At 42.2% G+C, this 26086-nt stretch overlaps 1 protein-coding gene across 28 annotated transcripts in view; it reads left to right on the plus strand.

Moving 5' to 3' along the window:
- The window catches only part of nrcama (neuronal cell adhesion molecule a), a 118789-nt gene that overhangs the window by 67608 nt on the left and 25095 nt on the right, over nucleotides 1-26086 (plus strand). For 11 of the 28 annotated variants that reach the window (XM_037542349.1, XM_037542348.1, XM_017706486.2 and 8 more), the window contains 18 exons: nucleotides 1451-1653; nucleotides 5150-5167; nucleotides 5642-5747; nucleotides 8765-8958; nucleotides 9746-9868; nucleotides 10143-10313; nucleotides 11421-11480; nucleotides 12921-13032; nucleotides 15793-15977; nucleotides 18587-18718; nucleotides 18834-18977; nucleotides 20706-20817; nucleotides 20968-21134; nucleotides 21343-21490; nucleotides 22691-22815; nucleotides 24823-24852; nucleotides 25207-25308; nucleotides 25443-25640. In XM_037542349.1, coding sequence (XP_037398246.1) covers nucleotides 1551-1653; nucleotides 5150-5167; nucleotides 5642-5747; nucleotides 8765-8958; nucleotides 9746-9868; nucleotides 10143-10313; nucleotides 11421-11480; nucleotides 12921-13032; nucleotides 15793-15977; nucleotides 18587-18718; nucleotides 18834-18977; nucleotides 20706-20817; nucleotides 20968-21134; nucleotides 21343-21490; nucleotides 22691-22815; nucleotides 24823-24852; nucleotides 25207-25308; nucleotides 25443-25640 — 2230 coding nt within the window. In that variant the 5' untranslated portion in view covers nucleotides 1451-1550. The remainder of the gene's footprint in view (nucleotides 1-1450; nucleotides 1654-5149; nucleotides 5168-5641; nucleotides 5748-8764; nucleotides 8959-9745; nucleotides 9869-10142; nucleotides 10314-11420; nucleotides 11481-12920; nucleotides 13033-15792; nucleotides 15978-18586; nucleotides 18719-18833; nucleotides 18978-20705; nucleotides 20818-20967; nucleotides 21135-21342; nucleotides 21491-22690; nucleotides 22816-24822; nucleotides 24853-25206; nucleotides 25309-25442; nucleotides 25641-26086) is intronic. The other 17 variants (XM_017706484.2, XM_037542358.1, XM_017706490.2 and 14 more) reach the window with 6 other exon arrangements.

The following is a 26086-nucleotide window of genomic DNA, read 5'->3' on the forward strand; positions in this document are numbered from 1 at the left end:
TTAAGTACAACTTAATTGTACTTAATATGGGCTGGAGGGGCAGTCGTGGGCTGGAGGTTAGGAACCGGCCTTGTGACCGGAAGGTCGCTGGTTTGATCCCCAGAGCCAACAGTATCACTGAGGTGTCCTTGAGCAAGACACTTAACCCCCAATTGCCTCCTGGGCACTGTAGATAGGGCTGCCCACCGCTCCAGGCAAGTGTGCTGTGTGTGTGCTCACTAATGTGTATGTGGTGTGTCACTTCATGTATAGGTTAAATGCGGAGGTGAAATTTCCTTGTTGTGGGACTAAAAAATCTTAAAGTAAAGATATATACTGTATGTACATATAATACTCTGGAAATATTATTCACACTGTATTTATTGTAAAAAAAAGTCCAGGTGTTACCTGCAAAAGAACAGCTTTTCTACACTTTAGTCTTTGGCCTAATCATCAGAAACTTTAAAAACTTTTATTTAGCCCTTATTTTTAGCTCATACAGCTGTAAGAAAAAAGCTTAGATGGCATCAAAACTTAAGGCTGGCGAGTTCAGGCTTGATTTTGGGTCATGATGATGCAACTAAAGCACAGCTACAGTTCGAGTTACATCATGATGTCCAAGATCCTCACAGTGATTTCTAGACTGTTAAACATCCACCACTGTTTCTAGTGGAACGTCAACAGTCAGAGCACAATTCAGCATAATAGAGGAACTTTTACAGTGGAGTAATAGACTTGTTTGTGTCTAATGGTACCTTCTCTCTCTCTCTCTCTCTCTCCCTCTCTCTCTGTCTCTCTCTCTTTCCCTCTCTCTCTCCCTCTCTCTCTCTCTCTCTCTCTCTCTATGTCTCTCTCTCTCTCTCTCTCTCTCTCTCTTTCCCTCTCTCTCTCTCTCTCTCCCTCTCTCTCTGTCTCTCTCTCTTTCCCTCTCTCTCTCCCTCTCTCTCTCTCTCTCTCTCTCTCTCTCTCTCTCTCTCTATGTCTCTCTCTCTCTCTCTCTCTCTCTCTCTCTCTCTTTCCCTCTCTCTCTCTCTCTCCCTCTCTCTCTGTCTCTCTCTCTTTCCCTCTCTCTCTCTCTCTCTCTCTCTCTCCCTCTCTCTCTCTCTCTCTCTCTCCCTCTCTCTCTCTCTCTCTCTCTCTCTCCCTCTCTCTCTCTCTCTCTCTCTCTCTCTCTCTCTCCCTCTCTCTCTGTCTCTCTCTCTTTCCCTCTCTCTCTCTCTCTCTCTCTCTCTCTCTCTCTCTCTATGTCTCTCTCTCTCTCTCTTTCCCTCTCTCTCTCTCTCTCCCTCTCTCTCTGTCTCTCTCTCTTTCCCTCTCTCTCTCCCTCTCTCTCTCTCTCTCTCTCTCTCTCTCTCTCTCTCTATGTCTCTCTCTCTCTCTCTCTCTCTCTCTCTCTCTCTCCCTCTCTCTCTCTCTCTCTCTCACTCCCCCCCCCCCCTCTCCCCCCCCCCCCCCCTCTGTCTCTGTTCAGTAGGTGAATTGTGGACGTCCTGTATGTGCGAGTGCTCACTCTGAGTGTGCACAGCAGGGCTACGTTGCTTGGACGCAGAGGGGAAGGATTTCCCTGTATTATGTCCACCATGAACTGGAAAAGAAGATTCACGCTCTGTGAATGTGCGGTGATGGTGCTGCTGCTGGGTCACATGACCTCTGCCTTAGAAGTGCCTCTGGACTGTGAGTATTAAGTTGACACTATACACGTCCCAAAAATGTTTTTTTTTTCTGAAAATGGTAAGATCTTGAGTCAGTTTAATTAGATTATGTGTTTTTCTTGAACAAAATTACCACTAGCATCCATAATGTCCTTCAAAGCATTCAAGGGTTTTTGTAGTAGAACTTAATGTATTCACAAGATGAGAGAACATCAGATTCACCTGACTGTCTTAAACTGATTTCTTCAGTCAATAAAATGCCAACGGTCTCATTGTTAGGTGTGTCTGGTTGTTTCTGTTGCATTTTCTGAGCTAATGTTTCATTTATGCAGTACCAGTATAGCTGTGTACTAAGCATACAGTTGTATGCAAAAACAAATTACGTGTTGTTGATTTTGCGAAAAAATACACTATATTTCCAAAAGTATTCAGTCACCCATCCAAATCATAGAATTCAGATGTTCCAGTCACTTCCATGGCCACAGGTGTATAAAGCCGAGCCCCTAGGCCTGCAGACTGCTTCTACAGACATTAGTGAAAGAATGGGTCGCTCTCAGGAGCTCAGTGAATTCCAGCGTGGTGCCGTGATCGGACGCCACCTGTGCTGCAAGTCCAGTCGTGAAATTTCCTCACTACTAAATATTCCACAGTCCACTGTCAGTGGGATTATAACAAAGTGGAAGCGATTGGGAATGACAGCAACTCAGCCACGAAGTGGTCGGCCACGTAAAGTGACAGAGCGGTCAGCGGATGCTGAGGGGCATAGTGCGCAGAGGTCACCGACTTTCTGCAGAGTCAATCACTACAGACCTCCAAACTTCATGTGGCCTTCAGATCAGCTCAAGAACAGAATAGAGAGCTTCATGGAATGGGTTTCCATGGCCGAGCAGCTGCATCCAAGCCTTACATCACCAAGCGCAGTGCAAAGCGTGGAATGCAGTGGTGTAAAGCGCCGCCACTGGACTCTAGAGCAGTGGAGACGTGTTCTCTGGAGTGACCAATAACGCTTCTCCGTCTGGCAATCTGATGGGCGAGTCTGGGTTTGGCGGTTGCCAGGAGACGGTACTTGTCTGACTGCATTGTGCCGAGTGTAAAGTTTGGTGGAGGGGGGATCATGGTGTGGGGTTGTTTTTCAGGAGTTGGGCTCGGCTCCTTAGTTCCAGTGAAAGGAACTCTTAAAGCTTCAGCACCAAGAGATTTATGGACAGTTCCCAACTTTGTGGGAACAGTTTGGGGACGGCCCCTTCCTGTTCCAGCATGACTGCGCACCAGTGCACAAAGCAGGTCCATAAAGACGTGGATGAGCCAGTTTGGTGTGGAAGAACTTGACTGGCCTGCACAGAGTCCTGACCTCAACCCCATAGAACACCTTTGGGATGAATTAGAGCGGAGACTGTGAGCCAGACCTTCTCGTCCAACATCAGTGTCTGACCTCACAAATGCGCTTCTGGAAGAACGGTCAAAAATTCCCATAAACACTCCTAACCCTATGGATTAAGACTGGGATGTCACTCAGTTCGTATGCATGTGAAGCCAGACTTGTGAATACTTTTGGAAATAAAGTGTAAGTTAAGGCATCCTCTACACTGTAGAGTCTACAGGGAGCAAACTTAAACATGGCATTTATCTAATTTAGCAAAGTGTACAATTTATGTTTGTTTGCTGACCTTAACAAAAATATGAACACAATGTGTTAAATTCATTTAAAAGAAATGTGTAAACCAGGGGTGCATATACTTTGGCACATATACATGGTATTGGCTCTTCTGTTATACTGGCTAAAGTAGTCTCAAAGGAACAGAATGCATTTATAGAACAAAATGTAGAATAAATAGAAAACATAACAAAAACAGACCCATATGATTGTTACAGGGTAATAACTATACTACTGGTGTCATGTAAAAACACCAGTTGTACATTTAGGGAGTGTGAAATTGTGGACCAAAACATATACATGATATTTTTCCTGAATATCGCTGTGAAAACATCAGAGAACAGTCTACTACATTAAACCTTCTACACTAAATATAATATCAGATGTTGCAGTATTCAGTCTGTCCACCCTTTACCTTTATTACAGCTTCCATTATTTTCAGGAGACCCACTTTCAGTTTTTCCGAAAAATCTGCAGAGATATTTTTCCACAACTTCATGTTGCACGTTCCGCTTCCAGTGTACAATAAAGACATCATCAAACATTGGTTTGAAACATTGGTCAAGTTTTAACATCTAGTCTAGTGCCTCTCATTTTTGTCAGTAACGTTTTTTTCCAGTGCTTGTAATTTAAACATAAGAAACTTTTAAAACTTTGAATGTGCAAAAAAGTTTTGCTTTGTTTTCCTATATGTTTCTTTGTATTGATTCTAAGTGAATATGGTCTTTATTTTGGATTTTACTTGGAAAAATGCTCCTACTGCCAAGATAAGCCGTCACTTATCTTTTGTGCAGTACTGTATACAAAACACATACAGTCATATAGGCAAAGTACATGTCCTGTTGATTTTCAAAGTGAAAATTAGTTACACATCCTCTACAGAGAGCACACCTCCGCACATTTTAATGCACAATTACTGCTTATTTGCTGAATTTAACACTTTGCCATCATCACCGGGACAAAACTTTGTGTCTCCTCTTTTGTTTTTCTTCAGTTTTTGACATAATTTGAAAATGCCTGTTGGCCTTTATATTGTGGGTATTTTATGATAAATGGACCAAAAGAAATGGCTCAAAAGTACTTGGTTCTGTTGACAGACAGTCCTTCTCCTGTAAATGTATCATTTTGGAGATACAAGGTTTTGTTCCAACAACAGCGATATTGAGAAAAAAAAAAAAAATGAAAGCATTAAAAAAGGTTGTAGTGTGTGTGTGGCACGGTGGCGTGGTGGGTAGCGCTGTCGCCTCACAGTGAGGAGGGCCTGGGTTCGATTCCCCAGCCGGGCGACCGGGTCCTCTCTGTGTGGGGTTTGCATGTTCTCCCCGTGTCTGCGTGGGTTTCCTCCCACAGTCCAAAGACATGCAGTCAGGCCAATTGGACATGCTAAATTGCCCCTGGGCATGAGTGACTGTCTGTCTGCCCTGTGATGGACTGGCGACCTGTCCAGGGTGTATCCTGCCTTCCGCCCGATGACTGCTGGGATAGGCTCCAGCACCCCCCCCCCCCGTGACCCTGACGGAGAAGCGGCTTAGAAAATGGATGGATATTTGTGTGTTAAACTCAGCAAATTAATAGACGTAACATTAAGTTCCTTTGAGAGGATGTGTTTTATTTTAACATAGAAACTTCCCAAAGCCTCTATTTGACTGGGCTGTTTGAACTTTTGCATATGATTGTGTACAAACTTAGTGTGTTCAGTTTTAAATGGGGAAAAGGCACGGGGACTGCATGAGAGGGGTGCATGTCCTGCTTTCAGGGGGTAAGGGCATTTGTAGTGACTCTCTCTTCTTTTCTTGCAACTAATGCTGAGCTCTCTCACTCTCTGCTCGTCATCTTTCTGTTTCATGTGGACAAATTGATAAAGCTAAAGTTCTGGAAGGATGTAAGTTTGAGCACCGTCGCTGTGATGTTTGCTGTGTGAAGTCTTTTCTTGCTTTGTTTGAAGTGGTTTGAACGGGCATGCTGTTGTGTGACTTGCTGGTTTTCTTTTACCTTTCCATCAGTGTCAGGAAACTGTTGCATGCTAACATTTAAACGCTCAGAAAGCGCATTGCGTCATGTGAAACGTCACAACTGTGAGTTTACTGCATGTCGTATGCATTTTGATTATCGGTCCCTCTTGTTTTACTGCAGCCAGCTGCTTAGTTGTAGCAGAATTGGACCTAAGTTAGGTGCATGCTGTGTGCTGTGGTTTGTGCTGTTTTGTGCTGAACCAGATTCCGCAAAGGTGGGGCAGCTGTGTGGAAGGTACCAGTGTGCAGATGGGTGGATGTGTGAATGGGTGGATGTGTGAATGGGTGGATGTGAATGTGTTTCTGTCTGCCTCTCTGATAAATCTTCACTCTCTCCACTCTAGTGCCACAGCCTCCCACTATAACCCACCAATCCCCTAAGGATTACATCATCGACCCACGAGAGAATATTGTCATCCACTGTGAAGCAAAAGGGAACCCGCATCCCAGGTGGGTGTCAGTTGGAATCCCATGGTTACCATCGTCACGGCGACTGTTTCTTGACATGTGCTGTCACTGAAGATCCTTTATCGCTGTGGAGTTTTAATAAAAGTTTCCTTAAAATGACTTCTTTAAGCATTGAAAGAATTATAACCACACAGACACAGCTGATTAATAAAAGCACACTCATTCTCTCACGGAGCATAGGCCTTGATTTGTGTATGTTAGGGAGTTTTAGCATGGGAGAGTCCCTCAAACTTTACAAGCATTGAAAACGAGGATGAGCTAACCTCCAAAAGTGTGTGAGTGAAGTAAGCCGATAAGAACCTGCAGAAACCGGGTTTTTGGAGGCCGTTAATAAAGCAAGAGTTAAAGAGCCTCGAAAGGATGGAACGGGTTTGGTACAGCCACAAACGAAAAAAAACAAAAAACATTCTCATGTATGATTGAAAATAAGGGTGTCCAAGAGAAGTGCAGAGTCAGGATATAATGGGGACTAAGATGATATGTGACAGGGTAAACGGGAGGGGTGATTATTTCATCGCCCCCAGACAGGATACAAAAAAGGGTGTTTTGTGATGATCTTGGCATGTGTGTTTGTCTGGGGATCATCTTGCCACCTGAAGCTCAATAGAAGAAGAGGGCCTTTTTCTCCCTTCCACAAGAACCCAGCGGCTGAAGTCTTTCATTCTACTTTCATTTTTGGTTGAATAGCCTTTTATTTCTGTTTATTTTACTGCAAATGATGAGATCAGATTATAATTAGAACAAAACCACAGTACAGGACAGTTTAGAATTTGAACCTCATATGTTGGGGCTTTGGGCAAGTCCTGACATCACACACACACACACACAGTGTTGCCTTATTTTGCGAAATAGCTTTTTCTAAGATCTGCACATTCTCTTCTTCATTAAGATTAAGTGACCCTTATTAGTCCCACAACGGGGAAATTTGACCTCTGCATTTTACCCATCTGTGAAGTGAAACACCACATACACTCTAGTGAGCACACACACACACTAGAGGGCAGTGAGCACACTTGCCCGGAGCGGTGGGCAGCCCAATCCACAGCGCCCAGGGAGCAGTTGGGGGTTAGGTGTCTTGCTCAAGGACACCTCAGTCATGCGCTGTCGGCTCTGGGGATCGAACCGGCGACCTTCCGGTCATGAGGCTAGATCCCTAACATCCAGCCCATGACTGCCCCATCATCAATCCATACTCTTATTTATTATGTATATGCTACACTGAGCTAGTGATAAAATATGAAATGCTGAAACCTTTTATCTGAAATGTGACATAATCTTGACAGTCAATGTGCTACAAACTAGTGCAAGCTAAGTAAGTTAAGGTCAGCATTTTTTACTGCCCACCTGCTCGGATGTGTACTCATCCTCCTTAAAGAGCTTTTTCATTCTTCTCTTCTTGGTGCCGCTTTGGCTTTTGGCACTATTTCCCGCTCTATCTGTCTTTGCATGATTCACATTTTAAAATACATTAGAAACGCAAATAAATGAGTGCCTGTTGTGTCAGCCAGTACCAGATTCACAAAGCTGATGTTAACGTCTTACTCAACGTTCAATTTCACCCTAAATAGTGCAGCAGTTACATGCTGGTGCTTGTATAGGTGCCTGAATGTAACTGCTACATCATTTAAGGTGGAACGGGAATGGACAATAAGAAGGAGGACTAACTGTAGCTTCACCTAATATCTGTCCACTGTTCGAGACTCGGGTACAATCCACAAGCGGTCTGCACGACTTGAGGTGGGGGCAGCTGCTTTAAGCCCTAAATTAATTCAGATATTCACTTGGATGTAACGTTTATAGTGTATCTGAGCTTTCTTGTGCTTAAATGCATGTTTATACATTAGCTCAGTATTGGCCAGAAATCCTACTGACTCCAGTATGACTGACTGTAATCTGTTTCATTGCAATGTATACAGTGTAACGTTCAAGTTCACCAACAGATCCAAAGTTTGGGGACACCGCCTTCTTTTGAAGTGTTTCAATGAAGTAAGACAATAATTAGATTAATAATTAAAAGGATGGTTTTTGTTGATGTCATCAATTATATGAGTAATACACATATGGCTAAGTGAGGTCTCCCAGTGGTCTGGACTAGCTGAATTGTAAGTCTATTGTGTCAGGTTAACCACCAGTGTCATTAGGAACTGACAGTGGAACCAGCCCATCATGTCATTCTAGGAGTTCTGAAAGTCTAGGAAGCTGTAAATAAAAGTTATAATAAAATAAAAATAAAATAATAAAAATAGAAAATTTTTTCGATTTTTCTGATGAATTTGGGTGTCACAGATTCTCAAATGACCGAGAAAGCGGCATAGCATTAAGAATGTTGCAATAAAATTAATACCCAGAACAAGATATCAAATCTTGAGGTAGATAGCTTGACAATTACTGTAAATAGATAATTACAGTATATAAGTTACAGTATGTGATAACAAAAAATCTTTGACATATTGAATATTGAATAAAACATCTGAAAATGTGGTTCACTGTATACTTTCTAAGATTTTATATTTAATTGTGCATTGTTAGTTATTAAAGTTACTGAAAAAAATGCAAATTAATATAAAACGTTTGAACGGCAGTGTATGTGGAAAGATTTGTAAACATGAAGCAGCAATTTACTAAACAGCTCAGCTTCGTGTTTTTCAGAGTCTTCCTTAATAATAATAATAATTTGACAGTTCAGTTTTTTTTTCTTTTCTACTGTTAAAAACACATACTAAGAGTCATTTGTCCCAAATCTGGTTTAAACAGCTGAAAGGTTTGAGTGCTGTATAAAATTGGTGGGATTCGGAGTTATTCCCAATATGGTAAAGTTTTTCATAGCACTGCATCAAAATAATGTGGTTAGTCTTTAATATGTTATTGCAAAACAACAAAGAAAACGCTCACATTTGTGTTAAAGGCTGTTTGAACAGCTAAATGTCCATCTTTTTAACGGCCAGTTTATGCACAGGCCTCGTAACACTGTACTATTGTGAATCCCTCTCATCTTGCAGCTTTTCGTGGACGCGCAATGGCACTCATTTCGATGTGGAAAAGGACCATAAGGTGATCACCAGGTCCAACTCAGGCACGCTGGTGATAGACATCAGTGAGGAGAAGGCTGAGGCGTATGAGGGCGTGTATCAGTGCATGGCGCGAAATGAACACGGCACTGCAGTGTCCAACAACATCGTCATACGACAGTCCAGTAAGAGCCCACCTCGCTACATAACCCGCACTCAAACGAATGAGACCAGACCTGCATTTTGTTTGATTGATATAAATTCTAATGTCGGCATAATTACATGGTTAAGATACAAACACAGTCATTCAGAATGTTTCGCTGTGAGATGCTCCGTTTAGGAGAAGCTTCAGAATTGTCCATAGTGGTGGTGATAGGAACCAGACGTCTGAAGAGTTTAATGCTTCTCCTCACGGAAAGCTGTTACATGAAATATTTATAAATATGCAGCCTGACGCCTGAGATGCCTGAGTTTCATGGTACGTTTAAAATAAGTCTCTGGCCTACATGCAGGGTGAAGAACTACATGTAGGGCATTGTAAAGAAATATAGCCCCCCCCCCCGGTAGAAAATGACTTTAGCATCATCAGCATTACATATAAAACTCAGACGGTGTAGGTTCACTGGTCATTTTGGGTGATAAATAAAGTGCCTGTACTTGTGTTGTATACATTGTCACCCCTGGTTCCTATCTCCACCACTTTTGACATCAAACCACTCTAAGCGAGTTTATTAACACCTCAACCATTATGTGGAAATTGTGAAAAAATCCCTTTTAATCATATATAATGACATCAAAAGTTTAGAATCCGCACCTTTGAATCTGCAACTTTATCTGCTTGATTCAGTAAGTGATTAATATGAACTTGCTTCCGTTAGCGATGTCGAGCACGTGTATTCAGCCTGTCAGGAAAGACCGTGTTGGGCTGAAAGATTATGAGGATTCTCTCAATAAGAGACTTTTGTTCCACAGAGTCCCCCTTGTGGTCGAAGGAAAGAAATGAGCCTATCACAGTACAGGTGGGCGTGTCGCTGATTTTGCACTGCAGACCTCCGGCTGGCCTCCCCCCACCAATCATATTCTGGATGGACAACAGTGAGTCAAGACAGCATTCAAAACATGCTCACATTCGTCACCTTTGAGTACCTTTGACAATAGTTTATGAGTGCATGTCAATCTGGGGACCTTCTGGGCCAGTAACATTGTTTACCCTCATCTAACGCTCTGCAATCAGTTCAAGAAGGCCTTGCTAATTAGCTGCTGTGCTGAATGAGGTCCGGCTAAATGCATTAAGGATATTATAATTCAGATTCACTAATGAAACACGCAAATGTTAAGGTTGCTTCTTAACGTGAGCCTCATTCTGCAGATTTCCAGCGGCTGCCTCAGAACAGTCGTGTGTCTCAGGCGCTGAATGGGGACCTGTACTTCTCTAATGTGCTGGCGGAGGACACCAGAAACGACTATATCTGCTACGCCCGCTTCCCACACACTCAGACCATCCAGCAGAAGCAGCCCATCACAGTCAACGTGCTGAACGGTGAGGTTCTCCACCCAGCTAGGGCCGCGGCTGAAGACACCAATTCAGATCCCTTTATAGAAGAGTAGCTTCTTTTATTCCAGGACATCAGTAAAGTTTCAGGGTCAGATCTCATCAATAAGTTGAACGTTCCTCTGCTTTATCTGAGAGCGTTGTGCTTCAGTGTGGTTGTAGATGCCAGTAGCTCATGATAAAACATAAGTAGCATGATATTGGAAGCATTTCTCTTTTTGTTTAACTATTTATTTGCAGGCAAAACTGATACGAGTAAAAAACATACAATAATATTAATACATTGACTATTATATTATATTATATTATATTAGTTGTTAAATTATGTACAGATGTCATTAAAAACTAAGCTTACATATCGTCTAAAGAAAGCACACCTCTGCACATTTTAATGCACAAATACTTTGACTTTAACACATTAAACAAAAATATAGCCTGAGAAAAATGAATATGCCATTTTATGTTTTTTCCAAAATGTTCAACTCAAAACAAACAGAACTTGTGCAGAAAAGGGCCACATTTAAATGTGGTCCTGATAGGCCTCATATAGAGGATGCGTTAACTTAAGAAAATCAACAAAACATATCATTTGACCAGAGGTGTTCAAACGTTTATGTATTTGGATACATATGAATAAAGTTTTGGACTAATTCTAATTAACGTATGGAATATTTCTTCATAAAGATACAGGTGGATTTGAGTTATGAGCTGAGGTTTAGTGAACTACTGCAGCAACTGTAATGGAACTAGGGACAGTGTAGTGGGTAACACCTCTGCCTTCTACACTGTAGACTGGGGTTCAATCCCCACCTGGGCAAACACCCTACGCTATACCAATAAGAGTCCTTGGGCAAGACTCCCAACACCACCTTGGCCTTCCTGTGTAAAATGATCAAATTGTAAGTCGCTCTGGATAAGAGCGTCAGCCAAATGCCATAAACGTAGAGAGTGGGTGAAATGGTGATAACAATAACAGCACCATATTGAAAAAACAGGCTTTGATCCCCTTTATTTTAATTTTTCATACACTGTATTCATTTTACTCTGTTATGTTCGGTTAGCTTTGCATGCTTATGATTTCTTGTTGTATTTCAGTTGATGCAATGAATGAGACAGTCTTGGCAGCTTATTTGAATGACACTGATTTTTTGGGTGGTGAGTTCTAGCAGACTTCGTCCAAGTGAACCCTGCTTCCTACTCTGTAGTTCCATCTAACCAGTTAATTAACACAGCCCCCTTAAACCTCTGCCCACTCCTCACTCTTCATCATCGTCTTCAGATAATCTACATCAGATCCTCTCTGATTCTGACGTTCCAGTCACTCGGAATTAATATCATGTCAACACCTCTACCGTTCTTCACCGTCACTTAAGGATGAAAAAGAGACTACGGCTGACATTACAAGTCACATAGATTGAACTTAATTAATTAAAATTAATGAATATTTGACTTAAAGTGATGGCAGTAACCGGTCCTTTTTCATCAGTCAGTGTTAGTGTAGTGTGTCCCTTAATATTTAGATGACATGCTAGATTTATGTCACATACTAATATAACTGTCCACTAAACTTCGTCTATGTGTTTGAAAGAAATGTTCTCAGTACAACCTTTGGTTTAATATTAAAGGTGATTATCTGTCCCATTTCATGATTTCTTCTTCTTAAATCCTTCAATTCTCTTTTTAAACGTGATGTAAAAAGAGGCAATGGAAGGATAATGTCATCCAATCAGAAATGCCTGCTATCTGTTAAGAGGTTCACTTGATTGTACATATAAGGCACATTCCAACAAGTCAAAGTTAAAGGGGAATTCCACCAATTTCTCAAAATCCTTGCAGAATTCAGTCAGAGAGAGTGCTCCATTGAAGTGCTCCATTCACAACAAACCAGACTCTTTACAGTGGTGATAGAAACCAGGGGTTGCGATGTCTAGCCATTATATTTGCTATCCAGCCACCAGTGAGTCTACATGTGTCGTCTGAGTGTTTATATGTGTTGATTAAGGTGTAATGATGATAAATTAGCAGTGTAAACATTTTCTTTTTTTCTTTGGGTACTGCTTTGCCCTACAGACCCCCCCCCCCCATGAATGGCTTGAAAAAGGACCTTTTAGCTTAAAGTTTAAAGCAAAACTATCATAAAACAATGTCTCAGCCATCATGCAATGTATTGGAGCTTTTAGAGGTATTAAACCCTTTAGACGTCTGGTTCCTATCATAACCACTGGGAAAAATACCAACTGAATTTTTGTAGAACGGAGCATTTCACATCAAAACACTCTGAGTGACTATATATACATTTTAATGATTTAATTATACAGAAAGTTTGAAAAATCAGTTGAATTCCCCTTTAAATTTTTGCTACAGGAATAAGCTTTACCGTCACAGTGACAGAGAAAACACCGACAGTGTATTATTTTACTGTTGTTTACCAGTCAGTCAGGTACATTGTTCTTGATTTACAGTCATCAGTTCCAGGTACTTTAGCTGTACTGTAGCTGGTAATAATGACATTTTTCATACATTTTTCTTCATTCGTGTACTGACTACATATTCCGGCTGTGTCTAATATCTGACTGGCTTTCATCTTCATTTAAGATCGTCCAGCAGGAGAGCGGAAACCCTCCTTTATGTACCCATCAGGGGACAGCAGCACCGTTTCGGTCCTGAGAGGAGAAACTCTAGAGCTGGAGTGCTTCGCTGATGGTCTGTGAGTATCTGGAAAGAGAGGGTGGTAGACCACTGTAACGAGGAAACAGTAGATAGATGTAGGTACAAAGTCGTTCGTCGACAAAATTTCTTTGGAACATGACGTCATAGCATTATCTCTTTAATTCCTTGGCTCCAATCACCACCACAACAGTCGTGGGCAGTCGTGGGCTGGAGGTTAGGGATCTGGCCCTGTGACCGGAAGGTTGCCCGTTCAATCCCCAGCGCCGACAGTCCATGACTGAGGTGTCCTTGAGCAAGACACCTAACCCCCAACTACTCCCCGGGCGCCGTGGATAGGGCTGCCCACCGCTCCGGGCAAGTTTGCTCACTGCCCCCTAGTGTGTGTGTGGGGTTTCACTTGCATGGATGGGTTAAATGCAGAGATGGAATTTCCCCGGTTGTGGGATCAAAACAATATCACAAATAAACAAATAAAATAAAATAAATAAACAATTCTAAGTTTCTCTAGAACAAAGCATTTCACTTCCAACCACTCAGAATGACGTATTTTACAGGTTGTCCATTTAATTGTGCAGATATTTTGGAAAATTGGTGGAATTCCCCTTTTAGGTTTAAGCTTTTTGCTTTTTTAAAACTTATTCATGGCCATTTAATTATGCAGAATTTTTTAAATCAGTGGACACTTTAAATGATCTGAATTTCAGGCTAGATGGACACTTGTGGTTCATCAGACAACAGCAGCGCAGCAGAGGCTGAGACAGTGATGTGTGTCTGCCAGTCTTTATTATAGTAGTATTATACATATATGTGGTTCAGTAAGTTAAAGACTTTCTGTACATTGTAAACATTGTTAAAATTTCAAAACTTTATATTCATTCCAGTCCATACAGTCTGTATATGGACACTCAGCTGCAAATGTCTGTTGCAATGTCACAAAACCAGTTCGTTTTCAGCTATGAGGGTCATTTCAGGCTGGACTACTTTTTGAGTGAGCAACCATTGACAACAGAGCTCATTTACACAAATCAGTCTCAAAAACACAGTAACACAAACAACTTGCTTAGACCTAAGGGATAAAGATAGGTTTGAAAATTGTCATGAATTATGACAAGATTTTATCAAAACAAACAGTTAACCAAGGACCGTATACTAACTACAGTGCATCTGGAAATTATTCACAGCGCAGGCGATACCCCATAATGACAAAGTGTAAAAAAGTTAGTTTGAAGTTTTGCAAATTTATTAAAAATAAAAAAACAAAAAAAATTTACATAAGTATTCACAGCCTTTCCCATGACACTCAAAACCGAGCTCAGGTGCATCCTGTTTCCACTCATCACCCTTCAGTTGTTTTGACAACTTGATTGGAGTCCACCTGTGGTAAATCCATTTGATTGGACATGATTTGGAAAGGTACACAACTGTCTGTATATGGTCCCATACATGTCAGTGTACAGACCAAGCCATGAAGTCCAAGGAATTGTCTGTAGACCTCCAAGGCAGGATTGTATCGAGGCACAGATCTGGGGAAGGGTACAGAAATATTTCTGCAGCATTGAAGGTCCTAACTGCCCTGCGATGGACTGGCGACCTGTCCAGGGTGTATCCTGCCTTTCGCCCGAAGACTGCTGGGATAGGCTCCAGCACCCCCCATGACCCTGATGGATAAGCAGCTTAGAAAATGGATGGATGGATGGATGAAGGTCCCAATGAGCACAGTGGCCTCCACCATCCATAAATAGAAGAAGTTTGGAACCATCAGGACTCTTCCTAGAGCTGGCCGCCCAGCCGATCAGAGTGATCAGGGTAGAAGGGCCTTAGTCAGGGAGGTGACCAAGAACCCAAAGGTCACTCTGACAGAGCTTCAGTATTGCTCTGTGGAGAGAGGAGAACCTTCCAGAAGGACAACGATTTCTGCAGCACTCCACCAATCAGGCCTGTATGGTAGAGTGGCCAGACGGAAGCCACTCCTCAGTAAAAGGCACAAGACAGCCCGCTTGGATTTTACCAAAAGGCACCCGAAGGGCTCTCAGACCATGATAAACAAAATTCTCTGGTCTGACGAAACAAAGATTGAACCCTTTGGCCTGAATTCCAAGCATCATGTCAGGAGGAAACCAGGAGCCGCTCATCACCTGGCCAATACCATCCTTATAGTGAAGCATGGTGGTGGCAGCATCATGCTGTGGGGTTGTTAGTCAGGGTCGAGGGAAAGATGAATGCAGCAATGTACAGAGACGTCCTTTAAGAAAACCCACTCCAGAGCGTTCTGGACCTCAGACTGGGGTGAATCTTCCAACAGGACAATGACCCAAAGCACACAGCCAAGAAGACAAAGGACTGGCTTCAGGAGAACTCCCAAAACTAGGTGTGCCAAGCTTGTAGCATCATACTCAAAAAGACTTGAGGCTGTAATTGCTGCCAAAGGTGCTTCAACAATGTATTGAGCAAAGGCTGTGAGTACTTGTGTACATGTACCTTGTCATTGAAGCATTTTCTTTGTTTTTTATTTTTGATAAATTTGCAAAACATTCAGACTTTTTTCAATTTGTCATTATGGGTATTGTGCGTAGAATATAGAGAGGAAAAATGAAATTAATCCATTTTGCAATAAGGCTATAACATAACAAAATGTGGGAAAGTGAAGCGCTGTGAATACTTTCCAGATGCAGTTAATTATGTAGAAAAGTGCAGAACTGAAACACCAAAAAGTGCAAGCCCTGACGATGACATTGATGGGATACTGCAAGATAAAGAAGTTTTTTCACCCAGTTGCCTTTTTTCCTCTGCGTTTCAGGCCGACCCCAGAAATCTCCTGGACTAAAGCGAACGGGGACCTGCCCAATGACCGCTTTTCCTTCCATAACTTCCAGAAGACACTGAAGATCACTGAGGTGATGGAGGCGGATGGAGGAGACTACCACTGCTTGGCCAGGAATCGCTTAGGCAATGCTCAGCACATCATCACTGTGGTGGTCAAAGGTGTGTGCTGCTCTGGACTGATTTTGATATTTTAAATATAAAAAAACCCCTTATGTTGTATTTCAGCTGAAATGTTTAGACAGGTTGAGTACGATTTGCTTAGTAAATGTATTTTAACCAAAGCCATTAATCCGATATTTTGCTTCAGAATTGTAGAATTGTCAGGAGAGGAGATTGTTTGTGATAGTTTATGTACTCTTTATGCTTCTTTAGTGAATTGAACCAAATTGCAAGTAAATATTTCCTCTCCTCCTCTCCCCATGTGCTACCACAGCTATGGTCATTTTACAACCCCAATTCTAATAAAGTTGGGACGTTGTGTAAAACATAAATAAAAACAGAATACGATGATTTGCAAATCCTTCAACCTATATTCAACTGAATACACTACAAAGACGAGATATTTAATGTTCAAATGGATAAACTTTATTGTTTTTCGCAAATATTCACTCATTTTGAATTTGATGCCTGCAACACGTTCCAAAGAAGTTGGGACAGGGCCAACAAAAGACTGGGAAAGTCGAGGAATGCTCAAAAAACATCTGTTTGGAACGTTCCACAGGTGAACAGGTTAATTGGAACCAGGTGAGTGTCATGATTGGGTATAAAGGGAGCATCCCTGAAAGGCTCAGTCGTTCACAAGCAAGGACGGCGAGGTTCACCACTTTGTGAACAACTGCGTGAGCAAATAGTCCAACAGTTTAAGAACAACATTTCTCAACGTGCAACTGCAAGGAATTTAGGGATTTCATCATCTACAGTCCATAATATCATCAAAAGATTCAGAGAATCTGGAGAAATCTCTGCAGGTAAGCGGCGAGGCAGAAAACCAACACTGAATGCCCGTGACCTTCGATCCCTCAGGCAGCACTGCATTAAAAACCCACATCATTCTGTAACGGATATTCCCACATGGGCTCAGGAACACTTCGGAAAACCACTGTCAGTGAACTCAGTTCGTCGCTCCATCTACAAGTGCAGGTTAAAACTCTGCCATGCAAAGCGAAGCCAGATATCAACACCACCCAGAAACGCCGCCGGCTTCTCTGGGCCGAGCTCATCTGAGATGGACTGACGCAGAGTGGAAAAGGGTCCTGTGGTCTGACGCGTCCACATTTCACACTGTTTCTGGAAATCATGGACGTCGTGTCCTCCGGGCCAAAGAGGAAAAGGACTGTCCTAATTGTTTTCAGCACAAAGTTCAAAAGCCAGCATCTCTGATGGTGTGGGGGCTGTTAGTGCCCATGGCAGGGGTAACCTGCACATCTGTGAAGGCCCCATTAATGCTGAAAGGTACATGCAGGTTTTGGAGCAACATCTGCTGCCATCCAAGCAGCGTCTTTTTCAGGGACGTCCTGCTTATTTCAGCAAGACGACGCCGAGCCACATTCTGCACATGTTACAACAGCGTGGCTTCGTAGTAAAAGAGTGCGGGCACTGGACTGGCCTGCCTGCAGTCCAGACCGTCTCCCATTGAAAATGTGTGGCGCATTATGAAGCTCAAAGTACGACAGCGGAGACCCCCGGACTGCTGAGCAGCTGAAGCTGTACATTAAGCAAGAATGGAAAAGAATTCCACCTACAAAGCTTCAACAATCAGTGTCCTCAGTTCCCAAACGCTTATTGAGTGTTAAAGGAAAGGTGATGTAACACAGTGGGAAACACGCCCCTGTCCCAACTTCTCTGGAACGTGCTGCAGGCATCAAATTCAAAATGAGTGAATATTTGCAAAAAACAATAAAGTTTATCCGTTTGAACATTAAATATCTCGTCTTTGTAGTTTATTCAACTGAATACAGGTTGAAAAAGATTTGCAAATAATCGTATTCTGTTATTTATTTATGTTTTACACAACGTCCCAACTTTATTAGAATTGGGGTTGTATTTCTCTTCAGTTTTTTCTCTCTTCTATTGTTTAATGGCTTATGATAGTCTCCCCCAAATTCCTGTTCTTGGTCAGAAAGTCAGAACTATTCAAGAAAGAGTTTTTACACCACAAATATTAGAGTGACGTTACACTCTGTGACGAAAAAGCAAATGCTGTGTGTAAGTGCATTATTTAGCCAGGTTAGCCAAGGTAAGTTGGTTCACCAAATAATCAATATTATCTGCTATAGGCTACTTATAGTGCATTTCAGTTGCTGTATTTAATCAAAATATTTATTATTTAGTTTTATTTCAATTGCACTGTAAAAAGATGTACCTAAAATAGCCCAATGAAATGGGTTTAGATAATATATAACAATAGAAAATAGGGTACAGCCCGTTTTTCTGATAGGTCTGTGGTTTGTTTACGTTTTGACTTGAGGAGCGCCCTTGACTGTTCCAGTGTAGATGTCCTGAAGGCTTTGTGATGTGATGTGATGTGATACTACCTTTGAATGCTCGCTTGCTGTTAGGACATGGTGTAGGGGTTAAATTGAGCAAGGCACCTAACCCCAAACTGCTGCCCGGGTGCCGTGGATAGGGCTGCCCACTGCTCCGGGCAAGTGTGCTCACTGCCCCCTAGTGTGTGTGTTCACTAGTGTGCATGTATGTGGATGTTTCACTGCATGGATGGGTTAAATGCAGAGGTCTAATTTCTGTTCTGATTCTATCTGCCCACGCAGCGGCTCCATTTTGGATCAGCGCTCCCCGCAACCTCGTCCTTGCCCCCAAAGAGATGGGCATGCTCATCTGCCATGTGGGGGGCAACCCCAAACCCACCATCACCTGGCTGGTCAATGGTGTCCCCATTGAGAGTGAGTATCCTTCAGTCAGAATGTGATCTCTGTCTATGAGCAGGAGTAGTAAGCTATGTTGAGAAGGATGGTGGAGTGAATGTATGTATTTATATAGCTTATTTTTCTTTGACAGATTCACACAAAGATCCTAGTCGGAAAATAGAGGACAACACCATTATCCTGAGTGATGTGCAGACCGGCTCTAGTGCTGTCTACCAGTGCAATGCATCTAATGAGTTCGGCTACCTGTTGGCCAATGCCTTTGTCAATGTGCTTGGTGAGTGACTAGAGAATATTTAAGGTGATGATCAGTCTAACTGTGGATTTGAATGGGTCGCTCTCAGGAGCTCAGTGAATTCCAGCGTGGTACCGTGATCGGACGCCACCTGTGCAGCAAGTCCAGTCGTGAAATTTCCTCACTACTGAATATTCCACAGTCCACTGTCAGTCGGATTATAAGAAAGGGGAAGCGATTGGGAACGACAGCAGCTCAGCCACGAAGTGGTCGGCCACGTAAAATGACAGAGCGGTCAGCGGATGCTGATGGGCATAGTGCACAGAGGTCACCAACTTTCTGCAGAGTCAATCACTACATACCTCCAAACTTCATGTGGCCTTCAGATCAGCTCAAGAACAGAATAGAGAGCTTCATGGAATGGGTTTCCATGGCCGAGCAGCTGCATCCAAGCCTTACATCACCAAGCGCAATGCAAAGCGTGGAATCCAGTGGAGTAAAGCGCCTCCACTGGACTCTAGAGCAGTGGAGACGTGTTCTCTGGAGTGACCAATCACGCTTCTCCGTCTGGAAATCCGATGGACGAGTCTGGGTTTGGCGGTTGCCAGGAGACGGTACTTGTCTGACTGAACTGTGCCAAGTGTAAAGTTTGGTGGAGGGGGGATCATGGTGTGGGGTTGTTTTTCAGGAGTTGGGCTCGGCCCCTTAGTTCCAGTGAAAGGAACTCTTAAAGCTTCAGCACCAAGAGATTTATGGACAGTTCCCAACTTTGTGGGAACAGTTTGGGGACGGCCCCTTTCTGTTCCAAGATGACTGCACACCAGTGCACAAAGCAGGTCCATAAAGACACGGATGAGCCAGTTTGGTGTGGAAGTCCTGACCTCAACCCCATAGAACACCTTTGGGCTGAATTAGAGTGGAGACTGTGAGCCAGGCCTTCTCATCCAACATCAGTCTCTGACCTCACAAATGTGCTTCTGGAAGAACGGTCAAAAATTCCCATAAACACTCCTAACCCTTGTGGAAAGCCTTCCCAGAAGAGTTCAAGCTGCTATAGCTGCAAAGGGTGGGCCGACATCATATTAAACCCTATGGAGGCAGACGAGCGAATACTTTTGGAAATACAGTGTATTTAACGCTATATCAATAAGCATAATCAATCGTTGACAACAAAAAACAATTATTTGTAAGTCAACAAATAATAGACAAGTAGACAAGTTTCTACCAAACGTACTGCAAAGTTCATCATCACCATCGCGCATCCCATGAAGCAGCGCCAGAGCTAAGCCACGGGATTCAGGGCTTACTTTAAATGCTACTGTTACATGGAAAAATAAGCGAATTAGCGAATAAAATTTTTTGCTGTGCTCGTATGCTCATAAAATACCTGTCTCATGAAAATTCCAGTTTACGTGACCTTTAATCCAGTTTGGAAAACTTTCCTGATTCGAATGAAAAGGCAATACAAAGGCAGCCAGCAGATGGTGCAGGACTGCATGTCTTTTCCTGTACCTTGTGAATTTAACTGAAGCAGTTAAAAAGATTAAGATTTAATTTAAAATAAAGTTTTTTTTTTGCATTTACTTCCATTTTTAGGGATAGCAGTGTGTCACACCGTACAAATTAGATTTGTGTTATATCATAAATGGCATGTATGCAGTTTGCAGAAGGCTAATTCATGAGGTATTAACTTCGATGACAAGGTAATTAAACTTTTGTATTCACTGTAAGAGTTAAGAAGCAGTTTCATTGCAATGTTGTTTCTTTTAGCTGAACCTCCGAGGGTGCTGACACCTCCAAACTACGTGTACCAGGTCATCTCCAATCGCCAAGCCATGCTGGATTGTGCCTCTTTTGGGTCACCCATACCAAAGATCACTTGGTAAGTGTATCTGAGCGCAATCCATGTCTGTACTGAGGATTTTATTCGTTTTTTTTCTTTTTCTTCTTCAATCGCTACCATTAAAGAGTGTGTCTCAGACACTCACACCATTAATATTGTCAATGTAATATTGACTCTTTCTTTCTGTAGGTTTAAAGACGGCCAGACGGCTATAGTGAATGGTGATTCCTATATCCTGCACGAAAACGGAACTTTACAGATAAACGTAGCACAGCCGCTGAACAGCGGAAAATATACCTGCGTGGCGACCAACAGCCTGGGCAACAGAGAAAATCACGTATATCTGGAAGTGAAAGGTCAGAATAGGATCTCTGTTGTGTTCGTATACTACACTGAATTGAATAAATCATGCAATGAAAGCAGTCAGCAGTGATCTCATGAGTTCCTTTGTTTTAAGTAGCACTTAGAACTCAGTTCCTCATGTGCTATCACGATGCCTGAGGACCTGAAAAGAATGAACGAGTGAGAAAGAACCTGACCTTGGTTTCTTCTCTCTGATCTCAGAGCCCACACGGATCCTGAAGCAGCCTGAGTATAAAAAGGTGCAGAGGAGCAGCAAAGCTGTGTTTGAGTGTAAGGTGAAGCATGATCCCACACTTATCCCTACCATGACCTGGCTCAAAGACAACGGGGAACTGCCTGATGATGAGCGGTAAGGTTCACACGCGTATGAACTTGAGTGAGATCCCATTTTTAATCCATAGGGTTTAATATGATGTCGGCCCACCCTTTGCAGCTATAACAGCTTCAGCTCTTCTGAGAAACCTTTCCACGAGGTTTAGGACTCTGTTTATGGGAATTTTTGATGAATTTTGATAACGTATTGGGGTTTCGGTTGCTGTACTGATGAGGTAAAAGACCTCACGCACACTCCGGTCTCCTTGTGGAAGACTTTGATCATCATTCTCACTGTCTGTGAAACTACACGCCCTCTTTGAATGGCACAGAGATGTAGCCACCGATAGCCGTGTAGACGACCCTGCCTGCGATTGTCCTCCGAGTCCGTCTGGGTCTTCTAGATAAACACGGTTTCCTGCACAGCTGTTTCGTATACTAATAACAGTCCAGTGCTGATGTGTCAGGAGAGACAGGGAGGCTGTGTTTCTTTATGGGTGAAATCAATATGAAAGTAACTCCACCAACTCCTCAACATCCTCCACTTTAACACGCGGAGGTGCTGCCTTCCTTTTGCGAAGGCGTTGGCCATAATATTGTAAACTTTCCTGGAATTAATGCCACTTTAATGTCATCATTCTACGATATTGTCATCAAAATATTATGACTTTCTTCTCAAAATATTACTTTATTACCAAAACACTGTAATTTCAGAGTAAGAGAAGATTTTTTATTAAATTATTATTTATTTTTAGATTAAAATGTTAATTTCCTGTGCCATCATCTAAAAAGTGAGTCTACAGCTCTAAGCTACTTTGGTCTGAAGTTGTTTTATGTTTCCTGTGGTTCACCAGTATCAGTTTATTAACTCTTATAGATACTTAAATATTGTAAATAACTAGTAGTCAGAATGCACATGCCAGGTTGTGAGGATGTAGGCTGGGTCTAAATATCTCTATTTGTTAGAAAGCTTGATTGTGGTCATTTTAATACGTATTTTGTTCACTTTCTACAAGTACACATGTCCAAATAATGTTACTTATGTTGCATACCAGTTATTTTTATTGTAAATATTTTGATGGCCTTTCATTCCTTTGCTTCAGCTGCACTTTTGATTAATTTACTACATTACTACATTTACATGGATGGATATTCGTAAGATGATGTTTTAATACATGGCAGTGCTTGTTTTGATTGTACATTCATATGTTGATAAGAGCTTTTTGTGTGTTTGTAGGTTTGTGGTGGACTCAGACAGTCTGACGATAAATGATGTGACGCAGGAGGACGAAGGCACGTACACGTGCATCATGAACACCACTCTGGACCAGGACTCAGCCAGCGCCACCCTCACTGTAGTCGGTACGATCTCGATATTTCTTGGTTTGTTTCTAAACGTTTGAGACTTCTCCTGGGGCCTGTTTCATGAAGCCAGATTTTTTAGCTAGATAACTTTAAGCTTAGATTAATCTAACCAGGGATCAACCTAACCTGTGGCGTGAGTCAGGTGAAGAACCAGACACTTGAAGCTTCTCAAAGAAATTCCAAGAAGCTTGTGACAAATGTATTCGCCTTTATTTGGCCTATGTTTTACCCTCAAGCTGTTTCACAACGACTCTTTCTGTAGTGCTCTCTGCTTTAATGCTGCCAGTTTTCCATTTCTAACAACCTATTGATTAGGCTGGTGCTCGTATTCACAGTGAGGTGTCTAGCACTTTGCAAAATCGGTCCCACCCAATTTAAATCAAACCTCTGTCATGTTGTAATTATTTAGATAGTTAACTAAGTCTACATCAATAGGAGAGTTTGCTATAGCTGTATCTACCTATATACCTGAGAGAAAAAGGATTATTGATTGGCCGGTTTTCCATTTGGCGTTTCAATAATGCTTGCAGTTTAAAGTCAAGCACAATTCTAATGAAAATAAATAAATAAATGATTACAGGTGCATTTTTAGTTCCCAGACATCATTATGCCTTCCCTGGAGGCCTACAAGACCCTGAGGGTCCCCTTCTGAATTTTACCTTTCCACTCTCCAAATCCCCAAACCTTACGTAGTGTAGCTTTAAAATATGTAGGACTTCTAACTCTGATAAACACTAGCAAGGTGGCAATGGGGACATTGCTTTTTATCATTATCAATGCATTCTTTCAACATAAGTAGGAAGATTTGAATTCTTTGTCATTGAGGCTTTGATTAAAAGCTTTAGTAATTAGCTTTAATGCTGTCTAATTTAATGCTGACCGCTAACATTTCACTTCTCTTCAGGTTGGTAGTTCAGATTTCAGTTCAATCAGCAAAGCTTCCATATAGACCAGGGCAAACCAACTGTCTGCATATACATTAGCGCAGGGGTGCCTTAACCTGGCCCTGGAGGTCTACCATCCTGCAGAGTTTAGCTCCAACCCTAATCCAAAAAACCTGGTCCAGGTTATGAAGGACTTCAGGAGCGTCGGACCAGAGCTCTCCCTGGTGGAGGGTGAAGATCCAGAGCCAGGTTAAGGGCATCCTGGCCACTTCTTGTTTCTCCCATTATATCAAAAACATGACTGCAATACGCTATAAAAGGTCTCCATAAGCAAGTGCTCATTGAATGGGGGCGAGTGGAACTGAATGACTCAAAATGAAAACTTCTTTCGGAGCGTTTGTTCTGATTACTACTGAACATACTTTAATTGTGAAAGCTGACAGAAGTATTTTGTTAAAACAGCAAACGGGATTTGGGCAGTAGGACGCTAGCATTACTGCAACCTGAGTGCTGATTGGGCTCTGATGCAGTCTGTGCTCACTGACTGGCTGGTTCAATTCACTGGTTGGCTAGTGTAGTGGTTAACACCTTTGCCTTCTACACTGTAGACTGGGGTTCAATCCCCGACCAGGGCAAGCACCCTACACTATACCAATAAGGGTCCTTGGGCAAGACTCCTAACACCACCTTGGCCTACCTGTGTAAAATGATCAAATTGTAAGTCGCTCTGGATAAGAGCGTCAGCCAAATGCTGTAAATGTAAATAACTGGTCTTGAAAATATAACAGTAGTGTTAAAGTATGTTATGCGGTTCTGTGTTCAGAAAGTTGTTGCAGTTCTCTAGATGTACAAACTGTGATTCCGTGCAAAAGTTCCATAGAAACTCTTTCATTCTGGGCTCGCTTGGGAAAGCCTTCTTGTGTCTGACAAACTCAGAAGACATTTTTGAGTGGCACGTCTCTTCACAGATATCCAGGTAGATCTGAAGGGACAGGATTGGGCAACCTTGCCTTGCCTGTTGTACTTGACATGTATCCTAACTACTGAACTACTGAAATAAGAGCTCATTTTAGAGTGCCACTAAAAATGAACTCTCCTCCTCTTGCTTTTCCCTGGGCAGAAGCCACTGCAGCTCCACCTATAATCTACGGTAAAGCATGTGACTTTAGCTCCCTCAAACCCCCCAAACTCACTCTAATCACTCACTCATTTTTTATTTATTCATTTTTTTTCCTGGCATAATGTCCCAGTTCACTCAATGGTGCAAAAAGTGGGTTAATACTTGAGCCATTTCTTTAGTAGAATCCCTCAATCTTTAATTTGCGTCTGTGAAGTGATGTATGTTCTTTGTTTTTTGGTTGGTAAGTCATATGTGGGCCATTCATTTATTACGCTTCCTTTTATTTGTGCTTTTATTCATAAACTTGCATGTCCGTCATCTTGATTGCGGTGCACTGGTTCTCATTGGTTGGTGATTGGTTGATAATGATGCATGATGTTCCAGAGCGTCCAGACCCGCCCAGAGACCTGGAGCTGACTGACCAGAAGGAGCGAAGTGTTCAGCTGACCTGGACCCCCGGAGACGAACATAACAGCCCTGTTCAGTGTGAGTGCAGCAAGAGCTTTCTCAAATGCCTTTAATATCTGGCTGTTTTGTTGTACTTTGAAATAATTTTCCTTTGAAAAACATGACAAAACAAGAGATTTTGGCTTCGCTAAATGCATTCTGTGTCTCTCCAGCGTTTCTAATCCAGTACGAGGACTCTCTCCATGAGCAAGATGTGTGGAATAATATGACCGAGGTACCAGGTACGAGCACCACAGCTCACCTGGATCTCTCCCCATATGTGTACTACTCCTTCAGGGTGTTGGCACTCAACGATGTGGGCCTGAGCGAAGCTAGTATCCCTTCCAACCAGTATCGCACCAACCCTGCCTGTAAGTGACCCCACAGATCTCTGTTCAAATACTCAGCCCTGTTTTTAGAGCTGCACTGTGTAAGATTTGGGGAGTTGGAGAACGCAGCGAGAACGTAGGGTTCTTTCAGGCTTTACAGGGTGAGTTGCAGCAGCACATGAGAAGGTCTGTCAAGTGATACAAGCGATAATTGCTAATTAATAGCATTCTTTTTTGTTTACCACAATTAATTCCTAAGAGATAAAAGATTCAACTTTTTCCATTTAAAAAGTGGTGCACTATGTTGTGGCTATATAAGCAGAAAAAAATAGAATCAGAAAGTTATTTTTATTTTCTTATACTTTCTTATACTTTATCGCTTACTTATATATCATATACAGTCATATGCCGGAGTTTGGATGACCCCTGTCAGATGACATGTCATTGGTTTTCTAAGTAAAAATAAGTTCACACGTCCTCTACAGAAT

This window comes from Pygocentrus nattereri, chromosome 11, assembly GCF_015220715.1.
Source record: "Pygocentrus nattereri isolate fPygNat1 chromosome 11, fPygNat1.pri, whole genome shotgun sequence".
NCBI classification, from domain to species: Eukaryota; Metazoa; Chordata; class Actinopteri; order Characiformes; family Serrasalmidae; genus Pygocentrus; species Pygocentrus nattereri.